At 46.4% G+C, this 12,622-nt stretch overlaps 1 protein-coding gene across 3 annotated transcripts in view; it reads left to right on the top strand.

Moving 5' to 3' along the window:
* The window catches only part of PAPPA (pappalysin 1), a 176,761-nt gene extending 168,825 nt beyond the window's left edge, over positions 1 to 7,936 (top strand). For 2 of the 3 annotated variants that reach the window (XM_079324225.1, XM_079324224.1), the window contains exon 22: positions 5,178 to 7,936. In XM_079324225.1, coding sequence (XP_079180351.1) covers positions 5,178 to 5,285 — 108 coding nt within the window. In that variant the 3' untranslated portion in view covers positions 5,286 to 7,936. The remainder of the gene's footprint in view (positions 1 to 5,177) is intronic. The other variant, XR_013776583.1, reaches the window with a different exon arrangement.
* The last annotated feature ends 4,686 nt before the right edge of the window (positions 7,937 to 12,622 follow it).

The following is a 12,622-nucleotide window of genomic DNA, read 5'->3' as shown; positions in this document are numbered from 1 at the left end:
ACTGTTCTTGGCTTCAAGGGACATGGGGCTTCCCACAACATACAGCATTCCCAGGGGATGTGCTGGTGGAGGGTGTTTGCTTTGCTATCCGACCTCACTTCATTAGCAAGTGTTACAAAAAACAGCGAACAAACCTTCCCTGCTCCACCGCCAGCTATTTGGCCTCTGGGTGGTCTGGCTCCTATTAAATCTTTGGTGATTATTTAGACTAATTACATTCATGTTTGCACAATCAGTAGCACGAGAGTAGGAAGCGCAGCTGATTGCTGAGCGACTGAGCTCCGTGTGGTTTGGCAAACGCTCTCCCTCGCTCTGCTCCGCGGGCAGGGGATGCGGGATCCATGCGGGCTGGGCTTTCCCGGGAATCCCTGCTGGCTCTGGGCCATCCTGCTCCCACTACTTCTGGTGAGGCTGCTCCCAGTTTGCACACGACAGAGGGAGCAGAGCATCTGTTGGGTTCAGCTGAGCTGCGTCTCAATACACCACACTTGCTGGTTTCACTGACGGAAAGTTCGGTTTGTGGTGGGGTAGTTAGCAAATCTCAACCTTTTAGAGCTGCATTTTCTGCATGGAGAGGAGGTTTCCTGCCAGCTTTGTCTTCCCAGGCCCCCTGGAGCAGTGCCCTAGGTGTGAACCCACATACCAGCGCTCAGAGCTAAAAGGGGGCTCGCTCTTGCTCTGTTATCTCAAACTGGTGACCTCAATGCTGAAAAACACTGGGAAGACCCTTCCAAGATGCTTTTTTATCCCACAAGGGCCTTGTCAGGGAACAGAACAGTCGCTGGTGTTTGAGCTGGGAGGCTCTGGGGAGGCACAGGGCTGTGACACTCAGCACAGGCTGCCACACTTATCTCCAGGGCTACACTGCCCGCCAAGGCTCTGCCTGCAGCAGGGCCTCCACAGCCCCAGTGAGGCCTGTCTGGGAGATTTCGCAAACACTTCAGGGCTGAAATCTAACAACAGCCTGTTTCCCAACACTTTGCAGCCCTCCTCCCCTGCTTCCCCCTCCCTGGGCCCGATCCTGCCTGCCCTGGTGCTGCTGTGAGCCAACCCCAGGCACAGGCAGAAGGCACAGCCAGGTCAGCCTGATACCAGGCTCTGTGAGGGACAAGCTTACAGCCTTTACAGAGCTGTTTTCCATCCCTCCCTGTACCTATCTGGGATTTCTCCTGTCAACATCCCCACCAGTTCCCTACAGACTGGCCTTTCTCAGCAGGGATCTGCCTTGGGATGTCACCAGCCTCTTCAGATAGGTGCATGTAGCGAGGAGCTATGACCTCTCCCTCATTCCATGACCTGCATCCCAGTTCTGCATTGCTCTGTCACATTTTTGTCTTTGTTCCCACAGTTGGGAGCATGGCATCCAGGACAGATCTAGTCCAGTTTCTAAGAGGCAGCTTGAGTTTTATCCAAGGTCTCATCACTCAGTGTGGGAGAAGATGCTTAGGGCTCCCATGCCTTGGTGGAGAAGGAGGTCTGAGGTCAGACACTGTGCAGCATTGGTGATGAGGTGGTTGAGGTGTTTTGGATCCCCTGTGAGTTACACCTGGGTGTCTGTGCCAGCCTCCTGCCCATCCTCTGAGCCCACAGCTGCTGCTTTAGGTTCAGAGCAGGATGTGTCATGTCCTGCACGCTCCAAGTGACAGGAATGATGGAGGTTGTGTCTCTTTTCTCTTGATGATGGATAGTCTGTGGTCCAGTGTGGTTCTGGCATGACTCACATTCCCCTGAGCGTTGTTGATCCAGTGCCATGACTGTTCTGGATCCTCTCCAAGAGCTGTGTGTGTAGGTGTGCAGAGCTCTGTTCCTCACTTATGTCTTTTTCAATCTATTTTAGCTGGTCTGAGGATGCAGTATCTTGCATTACTTTATCAAATGTCCAAGACAGGCCCTAAGCTTAATTTTTAGCTTTTTCTTCTCACCCTCCTAGACATTTTCTGTGTTTTCTACATAAGGAGATGGATGTAGGTGAAATGCAGGGCTTGGTGTTTTAAAGGAAGAGGAGCTGACTCCTTACTCCTGGCTCAACAATGGGTCTATCTGGAAATTTCAATGCAGGTCGTGTATCCTGGTAATGAGTTGGGCTTTCACAGACCTATTTAAAAAGAAAACAGGTAGTTAATCTTGGAGTATGTATATCTAGGCTCCACACCTAAATGGGCTATCATTCAGTGAAAGGCTCAGCATTTATTATTTCTAGCACATCCAGCAGCTCTATTTCATGGCTATGCACTCCAGAGGCTGTCATTGTGTAAGCCCAAGGCAACAGACAGGCCTTCTTCTAAAGGGTTTTACAGTTTCCCCGAGCTGGGTACTTTACACAGTCCCAGCAGATTTTGTGTGTGGGTTAAATTCCCTAAATACCTATGGAAATCAGATCCTTTGGGAACTCAAATGTGTATTTGTTGTTTAAATGTAAAATGTAAATGTTGTTTAAAGTGGAAAACCCTGTATTACTGCTAAGTTTTTTTGAGAATTTTGTCATGCCTAATATGACTGTGGCTGTGTTTATTACCCATAGAAATCTCTGCCTTTTCACATAATAGAAAACTGATCTCTGGAGCTCGCTGCCATAAGACAAAACAATTCATCTATCTGGACAATAGCACTGTAAAAATCGAATTGCATAAAAAGCCTCCATAAGGGACATAAAGTGAATAAGACTGATCTGATCAGGAAGAAACCCTTCTCCATCAAGCTACCCACTGCTGGGAACTGCTGCTGAGCCACGAAGCTGTCTGCTCTGGGGGCCACAGCTCTGCCTCAGAGAAAGCTTCTGCTCTTCTATCCATGACCACTGTTGGGAGACAATAAACAGCCAGACATTTCTTCTCTAGTTGCTCCATCTCCCCAGGAATTGGCTGTAATGCAGCAGCAATCCAGTGTCATACATGCACCTTTCCAGGCTGCTCCAGGGCTGAACACAGCCTGTGAGAAAGCAAAGAGGAAAACAAGGGATTCACAAGGAGGAATGGAAGGAGAGGGAATGAAGAAGAGCACTTAAGGCAACATCAAACTCATGCCAGTTTGGGTGTGCAAGGCTGCTGTTTCAGCAGAGAGTAGGTGAGGGGAATGTGAGCTGGTGGTTAGGAGACAGAGCCATGCAGAGCTTTCTCTCCTGGCTCTGATGTTCCTGCAGGTGAAATGGGAGCATGTTTGGGATCTTCATGCCTGCAGCACATTTTGCTCAAGCCTGGACAGCAGCAGAGACAAAGTGCAGTAGGCTGTCACCACTAATTTCAGACACTTTACTGAGCTGCCTGAATTGGATGTGTGGTTCACCTGTGTTCAATGCAAGTGTGGATCCATCTTCCCTGTGTCTCCTCTGAACGAAGGGGCCACTTAATCGCCTTTGTCAGGTTGTTACAGGCAAACACGGGGAATCCAGGCCAGGGAGAGGGAAAAGCTTGATCAAGACAAATGAAAGAATCAGGTTCCCAGGTCTCGCCTCCAACCAGTAGCTTCATTGTACATCAGGGAGGATTTTTTAAGTCAAAATCATTGCCAAATCTAGATTGAACTGAATGATTCAGAATAAAAAAATAAAAAAAAAAAGGGGAAACTCCAGGCATACTTAAATGTTTTGTTTGAGCATTTTCTAAGTGAAACAAGTTTTTAATTCAAGACAAAACTTTTACAGTGAAATAGTCTTTTTTATTTGTTTGTCTTGAAGGGAAAGGTCAAACCTGAAATGTAGCAGATAATCTAAACCAAAATGTTTCCTTCTACACTGAACAGAAAAACTCAATTTTTATTTTGCATGTATCTTTTTCCTTTACAGTATTTTAACTCAGTCATAAAACAATCCCTCTTCAGCCTCCTCCCCAAACCCCATTGTTTGCAGACTTCTCTGTTTTCCTATCTAAGAATATTCATAACACTGTGATAGGAGACAGTCTTGCTTGGGCTGGCTTCTGTTGGATCAAGTGACCCATAAGCTCCTATTGTTTTCTGCAGTTTATAAACTTATTCAGTTTCCAGTTATTTGTATTCATTTACTTCTAATGTTTTGGACTCTTTCTTCACTTTGCAATCTCCATATTTGCACAGATGTAGATTCAGATTATTGGCTGATTATTTAGTTCATAGGTCACCGAGGTCATGGCTTGATGACGAGTCATCACCCTTTTCCACCTGGAGAGTCAGTTCTTCTGTGAATGGAGTCAAAAGCAAGGGGAGGAGGCTCTCTGAGTCCTGATTTGGTGATGAAAGTTGGCTATTTAGTGTCTCTGTCAGCATGTCCCTGCCTTAGGCTCCCCAGTTGTGAAATAAAGCCCCACACCCCTCCTTCCCAAATTGTGTGCGTCAGGAGAAAGGCATCCTGGAGAGGGACAGGCAGGGACTCGTGTGGAAGGTCTAGATGGAGATGACAGCACAATGCTGGGTCTGCATTCCTAGATGGGCTGTGGGTGATGCACAGGGAGCAGGCAGAGTCCTAGCCTGGAGAAAAGTGTTTGTGAAAGGGAGAGTGAACGTGTGGCAGCAGACCTGGGGGAGCAGACATCCTGTGCAGCCCTTGCTGGGAACATTGGAACAGGTTGTGGCACTGCCTTGGAAGGAGTGTAAAGGAGGGGAATGAGGTCATTTGTTCAGTCTGTGCAGATGGGAGAAATTCTTGGGAATTCACTTCAGGGCAAGTGAGACACTTGTCCCACTGCCTTTTCTGCAGGTAAATACAATGATGCAATAGGCCCAAATCAGCTTTCAGTGGCCAGGCTATTGTTTGAGCCCCTTCCCACTGTTCTCCAGAGGGGTCACAGAGAGATGACAGATGGTGAATGCAGCAGTCTCCCACTGCATTCCTCTGCTGTGTCTCAGTGCCCATTAGCTGCATCTCCTGACCTCAAACACAAGAGGTGTTCAGAGAGGTCTCTGGTGGGTTCCAACCTCACTGATCTGTGAGACACTGCATGGTTCAGATCCTGAGGAATTGAACCCAAGAACACCCACAGTCAAGTGAACAAATGGACTTTATTAAAGCAGCAGCACCCAAACCATAAGCCCTTAGGAACCTCAGTGCTGCACCAGCTCAGCACTAACATAAATCACTGTAAAAAATAACAGTGAAGATTGCAGCTGATCTCTGAAGATTTCACCCCAAAGATCTTTTTTGTTCTCCAGGCTGCTGTAGGTGTGTTCCTTCCTTCATGCCTTTGTGTTTTTGACTTCTTTCCCAGGTGACACCGTTTCCTATGTCCTGTGACCTACAAGGAGAGTGTGCTTGCCGTGACCCCAACGCCCAAGAGCACAACCAGAAAGATCTCCGTGGCTTCAGTCTTGGGTAAAGCCAAGTGACATGGAAAGGAGGACCACACTGCTCAAGGCAGGCTAGGAGAGACACCACATCCCTTTTGGTATCGTTTTTAACATTTAGCTGCTCAACTGGATGGCATTTCTGCACCAGGGACCCTTAGAATTCAACCAGTCTGCCTTTAATTTTTGTCCAAGGAGAACTCAAAGTTGGGGTTTATGTATTAATTATATCTTAAATAGTAATGATGAGAAAAAAAAAACAACCAAGAGTCAAGTCAAGATGACTTTCATGTATCAAAACAGCATGTTATGCCCACCTAATTTGAACAGTTCATATCTAGATTCAAGGCGAGAAACAAACTATTTATGTACACATATTTATAGAAATAAGTAGAGAAAGAGACAGAGTGAGAGATTATGATCAACGCAAAAACACTTTCACCTCCTCAGCACTCACAACTCAGACCGTTTGTGCAGGAGGCTGAGCTCTTGGAGGACTCAGAGCTGAGCCTTTTCTGATGCTGAATGCCAAGGTATCTCATGCTCGGGGCACTGTGCTTGGGGAGGGATCTCCACAGGGCTGGGGCTCTGGGCAAGTGATTTGCCAGGCTCCTGGCCAGCTCGAGGTGTGGGATGCATCTGCTCCTCACAGGAATGCTACTTCCAGCCCGGCAGCTCAGCAGACTGCAGTGGCCTTTCTGTACAGCTCCTCCTTCTTCCCCTGCCCTCAAAGAGCCAACAAAAAGCCCCCTTGTAGCCTGCAGGGCTCTGGGGCGTTTCTGTGAGGAGCTGGGCAGTGGTCCCCTGGTGGAGAGAGGGAGTGTGGAGCCTAAGGACTGGCATTGAGAGCATGGATGATTGCTTCTGAGGAGCACAGAGAGGAACTCGCGCCCACACTTGTCATTTGAGCATGTCTGCTGCTGCTACTCCTGCTGCTATGTCCCATACAAATAGTTTCCTTACTGTGTCAGGACAGGGTGAAAAACAACCCCATGCAACCAAACAGTCTGCCTTAAAGCTTACCTACAACCTGCCTTTCAAACCCTCTGGTCTCTTCCTCAGCATTGGGGCAAGAAAACAGGACACCAGCCAGCCAAAGGAATCTGCTTTCTGGTCTCCACCCTGCCAAGTGGTTCTCCAGGCCTCCTCCACCCCACTCTTATGGTGAACTGATTCTGACAATTGCTTTGTGCTCCTGTTTTTACAGGAGAGGGGAAGAGGAGGAGGAGACACCTGCAGTGAGGAAAGGCCCGTAGGAGACAGTATTAGAATTTTGGCCATATTTGTCAGTATTAAACAGCCAGGCCAGTTGACACTTGGGATAGACCAGGAGCCTAGCTGTTTGCAATCTTCCAGAAAGAAGGGCATTAGCTGCAGCAGACCTCACACTTCCCTGCCATCATCCTGCTTCAGCCCAGAGGGGAACATGTGCCAGACCCTTGGTGATTCCTTTCTTCACAGGGTTCATTACATTGTGTTACTGAAATACCCAGGGCATCCAACGCTGCTGCTGCTACAGCCCATCCCAGGGAAATCCCAGAGATCATTCCAAGGTGGCTTGGACATGTGTCTGCTGCTCCAAGCTCCTGCTAGGAAGAGCACACATCCAAAAGTTCATCCTTCCCAGTGTTAGGTTTGTTTGTTCCTTGGGACTGTCATGACTTGCACAGTCTACTGGGTAAAGAGAAAAAGATTTTTTCTAACTCCTGCTTTAGGCACTGGAGCAAGGCAGAAGGGTAAGGGGAGAGGTCATTTAGCTCATAGAGATGGATGTAAAAATGATTTGGAGAACTAGAAATGGAAAAAAATTATAGAATAATAGGTGCAAGGAGATGGGTTCTTGTTACCCAGTGTTGGGGTTGTTTCTATTGGAATGAACCAGAGAAGAATCTCAAGAACTGAAGTAGAGACCTGGAGAGGTGACTGTCATTAAGAAGGTGAGGAGCTCTCTGTTGTGAAGCTCCAGATATTCCTAGAGAAGGAGTGGCCATGGGAGCTGTGCAGACAGCTCTGCCCCCTCTGTGCAGGGGTGTCCTGGAAAGGGAGGTGCACTGGGATCAGGATTCCTGCCATGGAGTTAGAATGAACATCCCTCACTTTCTCACCTTCTAATATGGGAAGTATATAACTGTGCAAAGGTTGCTGCTTCCTTCTGGTCACTTTGCCCTCCCTGGTTTTGCTGTCAGTTTGTTCTTGTGCTACCCAGCCTGTCAGAAGAGCTCACACCCTCAAAAACTTTTCAGACTGACAACACTTCATGTCCACAATGCCTGAGGCATCTTGGCATGATTTCCCCTCTCCATCCCACCTGGGTTTCATCCCATCAGGGAGCCTCGGTTCAGCTCCTGAGTGCATCCTGAAAATGTCCTTCCCAGTGCAGAGCTCAGCCTGGAGGAGATTTCCCATCTGCTTTTCCAACGTGGACAGTGCCCAGGAGAGACAGGTCTGTACAGACATTATTGCCACTTGCTACTGTGGGCTTACAGGAGCTCAAGGCCAGCTGAGCCCCTCTGGCCAGCCAGGGCCAGCCCCTGCTTGTTGAGCAGAAGACCTCAGCTCAAGGGAAACAGTGGCTTCTCACCAGCACAGCCTCACTCCTCAGCTTCCCTCCTGCAGTCCTGGTGTGCCCCAACTCCCTTTCCCACTGGCAGGCTTTCCATGCTGCTATTTAATTTTATTTTTTTTTTAACTACCATGGCTGATGGGATCAGGAGAGAAAAAAAGTTCTTCTTGGAGTCATTCTTAATCCAATGTTTTGGGGTTTTGTTTTTTTTTTTTTTCCCATTGTGACAAATCCCCTCTGCATTTTCAGGTGCTGGATCAAGCACCCAGAGAGATGCTGAGATGGGAGCAGTGGGGTATGGACACCTGCTCAGGTCTTGTCTCCTGTGCTCCCAACCTTGGGCAAGGCCAACTGGTTCCTCACATCACCTACCACTGTATGGGCCTCAAAAGCCCAGTGGAGTCCTAGGAAGTGGTGGCCAGTGGGTGGAAGGTGAGAGGGACATCAGCCACTACCTCCACCCACTGAGCCAGCGGCATAGGACAACATCAAACCAGAAGTTTGGGGGAAGAGAAGAGAGTGCTCATGCTGGTGAAATTCAGCTGCTCATAGAGTCCAGTTCACATTAGTGCCAAGATCTCTGTCACAGACAGTGAGCCAGGGCTGCACCTTATGTGGAGCCACCAGGCTGTCCATGGCCAGCAGGAGGGAAAGCTGGAGCAGAAAGCAGTGAATGGTGGGGTGGGAAACTCCAATCAGCTGCTACCCTTCTCCCTCCCCACCCTCTTGCAGACAGGCTGAGCTGGTGTCCTCCTGCTTTTCTTGCATCTTCCTCTGTCCCCCCCAGGCTGAGAAAGGAGGATGGCACCAGAGGATTCTTGGAATCGGGTTCCAGCTACCTCCCTTCCAGTTTCAGTTTCACTTGGTTGTAACTGTCGGTTTGTTCTAGGTTATACCTGTGTCTAAGAAAAAAAAAAAAAAAATTAAAAAAAAAAAGATGGGGGAAAAAGAGGGGGAAAAAAGAAAGCCCCATAGCAAACTAAAGTTTCTTGCTGCAAGTGATTCAAGTGGGGAAATAAAAAATAACAAGTGAGGCTTTACAGAGAGGAATAGGAAAGAAAAAATGAAAACAACAAAAATCCATAAAAATGGAGGAAAGAAAAAGAAAAGAAAACCCACATAATCCAAATCCAAGAAGAGCAAAGCCTATTTTTGGGTGTTTGAAAGGAAAACACCAATTCTGCCAGCTGAGTAGAGAGCTAGATACTAAGTGTAGATTTCCCTAGAAGTACCGTGAGGTTTTATAACATTGTCTGGTTTTGTTTTCCTCGTGTTGTGATAAGTCCAGGAACTAAGGCTAAGGGGTTATCCCCTGGTATATTGTTGTTTGTGGGGGGAGGGAGGGGGTGGAGCTTGTTTTTGTTCGGTTTCTTTTCCAGATTATTTTTTTAAGTGTGTATTTTTGCTTATTTTTACGTTATCCAACTGTACATACTCATTTAACCAGTATTTCACTGTGCTCTAATTACTGCACTCAGAAGCACTGCACAGTCTGAATCCCAGAGAGCTGTGGGAGATGGGGAGTGAAGGGGGAAGGAGAAAGCTGCTACCTGAGCAGACAGGTGATCTCCATTTTGGGGGAGAGGGGTTCTGACAACCCCTTCCCACACTCCAGCCCATTGTGCCCATTCGAGGCTGAGCTAGAAGACAAGAGGGGATGGGGTGAAGTCAGCCAAGGCTGGGATGCCCAAAGGGCTTACAGAGCTGGAAGTCTGGCCTTTGAACTATTTTGGATGCTGTGGAAATTCTCAGCCTTTCAGCAGCATCTTACCCTCCCCTGCCCAGTCCCTGGAAGCCCAGTGAGAGTTGATGGGCATGTTCCTATCACTGGGAGAGGACCACATGCCTGGCAGAGATACACTCTGGATGTCTCCAGATAGCTTTATGGTTGTGGGTCCCATTTTGGTCTCAGTGGTGCAGCTTAGCTGATCTGTTTTATGTTTTTCCTGTGTTATCTCATCCTCTGGGGAAGGCCATCTCCCTGCTGAGGGTGCAGCAGCACTCCTGCCTCCAGGTGACCTTCCATGCTGGGCATACTGAAGCCCTGGGAACAGTCCCATTCCCCTGGAGGACCTTGACCACTGAGTTCAGTGGGAGCATGAGCAGAACATCAGCAGGAGCAGGTCCAGGTGTCCCAAGATGTATTTCCTTGGAGCTATGGTCAATTTGGGCAGTAGGGATTTGGTGTTGGGCTGTTTCTGCCCACCTGGGGGGTTCAAACCCCCTTGTTCCTTTTAGCAGGAGCAAAGTGGGACTAAATGTTATGTTTCTGTCTTCGTTTGGCAAACTGAGTTTTCCCCTTTTCACCGGATCTACACATCCAAGATTCATTAAGAATGAGAATCACTTCCTCTGAGGCCACACTCAAGAGCTTGGGTTGGCTTCAGGTGTTTGATGAGGAGTCTTGGTGCTACTTGTTGGTGGTTTTAGTCCTATTGGGTCGAGATGCGGAGCTAACGAGTCCAATTTGTCTTTAGTTCCCATTCTGGCTTAGTTTTTAGTCTTTTGGTTTTTCCTTCTTTTGGTGAGGCCACATTCAACCACCAGTTTCCATCTTCTGAGTGCAAAGAACCAGGGCTTTAACGAAACATTTCACCAGCAATTCAAGAGGGAATTGGAACCATTGTGGAGTTTGCATTGTACGGCCTCTGTAATTACGTACCTGTCTGCAGATGAGAGGCTGAATTTTGCTCCCACCAAGTCAACACAGGTTTTTGTTGTTGTTGACTTCATTGGGAGCAGGATTGAGCCATACTATATATATAAATATATATAAAAATATATATATGATATATATATAATATTATATGTGTAATGTTATATATATATCAGTGTAATATTTACAAATAAAACTGTGATCTCGTCTAGAGAAAAATGTATTCATATTACCAACTGCTCTTCCATATTTATGTATCATATTGTATCTTTTTATTATAATTATTATGATTATTATGGTTATTATTATTATTATTGTTATTATTATTATTATTATGGAATCTTTCTTGGCACCTTTTGGAAGCCACGTCAACCAATACTCCAATGAAGTGCTGAGGATCTATTTTCACAAGAATTCTACTGGTCTACTGTATAAAAGAGAAAAGAAAAAAAAAAAAAAAAGAAACAAGCAAAATACAGTTCAACCCTTAATTCTGTACCTCACGCCTGTACGTTTGCTGCTCCAATTTTGGGTTTTATTTTGCGTTCGTTTGTTTTTAACGGATCTAATTTAAGTCTCCAAGCAATATATAAAGATGTAAATAGTAAAGCTTATTTATTAAGATTGTCATCTTTTTTAATTTATATTTACACAATTGTTCATCTAATTTATTTTTTTTTTCAATACAGTTTTTAACAGTTGTCCTTTTTTGGTTCATGATGTTTTTTAAATCATTTTCACAGAATTTCTTTATACAGCTTTTTCTCTTTCTTTGAATAAGCAACAACTTCCTCTGGTCTTTCAAAAACAGGTCATGTTTCACTCAAAAAAAAAAAAAGTTATGTCAGATTCATCAGAAATATTTTGCCATTGTTGATTCCTATACCCTAAAGTTCTATATTATATAAATATATAATACCTTGTATGCTTAAATATTTAACTGTGTGATTTTGTATATATCTTCATACACATGCTCACACACATATGAGGGTTAATGTCCCCAGATGTTGGGAGAACAGAGAATCAGAAACACAAACAATATAAGCTTGTATTAAAGAGTTCTGAACTGGACCCCTCGCTCTTGCCACGTCTCTGCTTTCGGTCGAGCCAGTCCTGAGCAACACCCATGGGGGTACCCAGCGTGGTCAGTGAGTGGCTGTGGGGTTCCACATCTGGCTGCACAGCTGCACAGAATTTTGTGCATCTCTGCTTTTGGGGCAGGGGGGTTGAAAAGCGCCGTGTTTTGCCAGGGGGCTGCGGTGGGTGGAGGGAGGCTGTGCTAGCCATGGCCCTGTGAGCTCATTTCACCTCCAGAGGGTTTGGTTCTGCCAAGGGGATTCAGGTCCTGATTCTCTCCAAATAGGCTGCTGGAGGTTTTGGTGTGAGAGAGCTTGAAAATCAAGTTGTCCATATTCTGGTTACCTTCTTCATCACATGCAGAACATGTCCAGAAAACCAGTCCCAGTGGGAGCCTGCCTTGGCTCAGGAGGGAACAAGGCTGAAAACAAACTATGTGCAGCCAGAGAGCTGAACATCCCCATGCACAGAGCCTTTGGACACATGAGAAAACAGACAGATAAAGATAGATCAGTCTCCAGTGGTCTAGAGAGAGCCAGAGCTGCAGTCTCCCCACCAGACCAAGGTCTTGTTGTGAGGTGTGCTCCAGGGGCATTATATTGAGAGATGAGAATATTTTTTTTATTGTTTTTACTCTGGCATGTATAAGTCAGTACAAAAATGTTTTGCATTTTACCTGTGAAAAACCACTGCACATTATTGAGCAGGGAGAGAGAAATTTCATGAGCAAGAATGCATTGTGTTTTCTATACCATCCTTGTCTTTGGTCAATGCATTATTAATGGAGTATGAGTGCATCACACACAGCCCTATCAATAGCACATGCAGTAGATAAAAAGGCCCAGGAATGAGGGATTAAAGGGGTTGTGTCTATAGCAATGCACAAATCAATTGGCTGTGTGTTGAACTATCAATTAGGGATTAATAAAGACCTGGGGGTGGGAGCAGCCACGAAGGCAGCTCGCAGCAGGCAGCTCGCCCCTGCTGGGCTCTGCTCAGCTCCACTCCTCCTGCACGTGCTCAGCCACCCCAGGATCAATTGGAATGCACAGTCAGAACAACAGTTTCTATGT

The sequence above is a fragment of the Erithacus rubecula genome (genome assembly GCF_903797595.1).
Source record: "Erithacus rubecula genome assembly, chromosome: 21".
Lineage (NCBI taxonomy): Eukaryota > Metazoa > Chordata > Aves > Passeriformes > Muscicapidae > Erithacus > Erithacus rubecula.
This window is presented reverse-complemented; position numbering and strand designations above follow the sequence as displayed.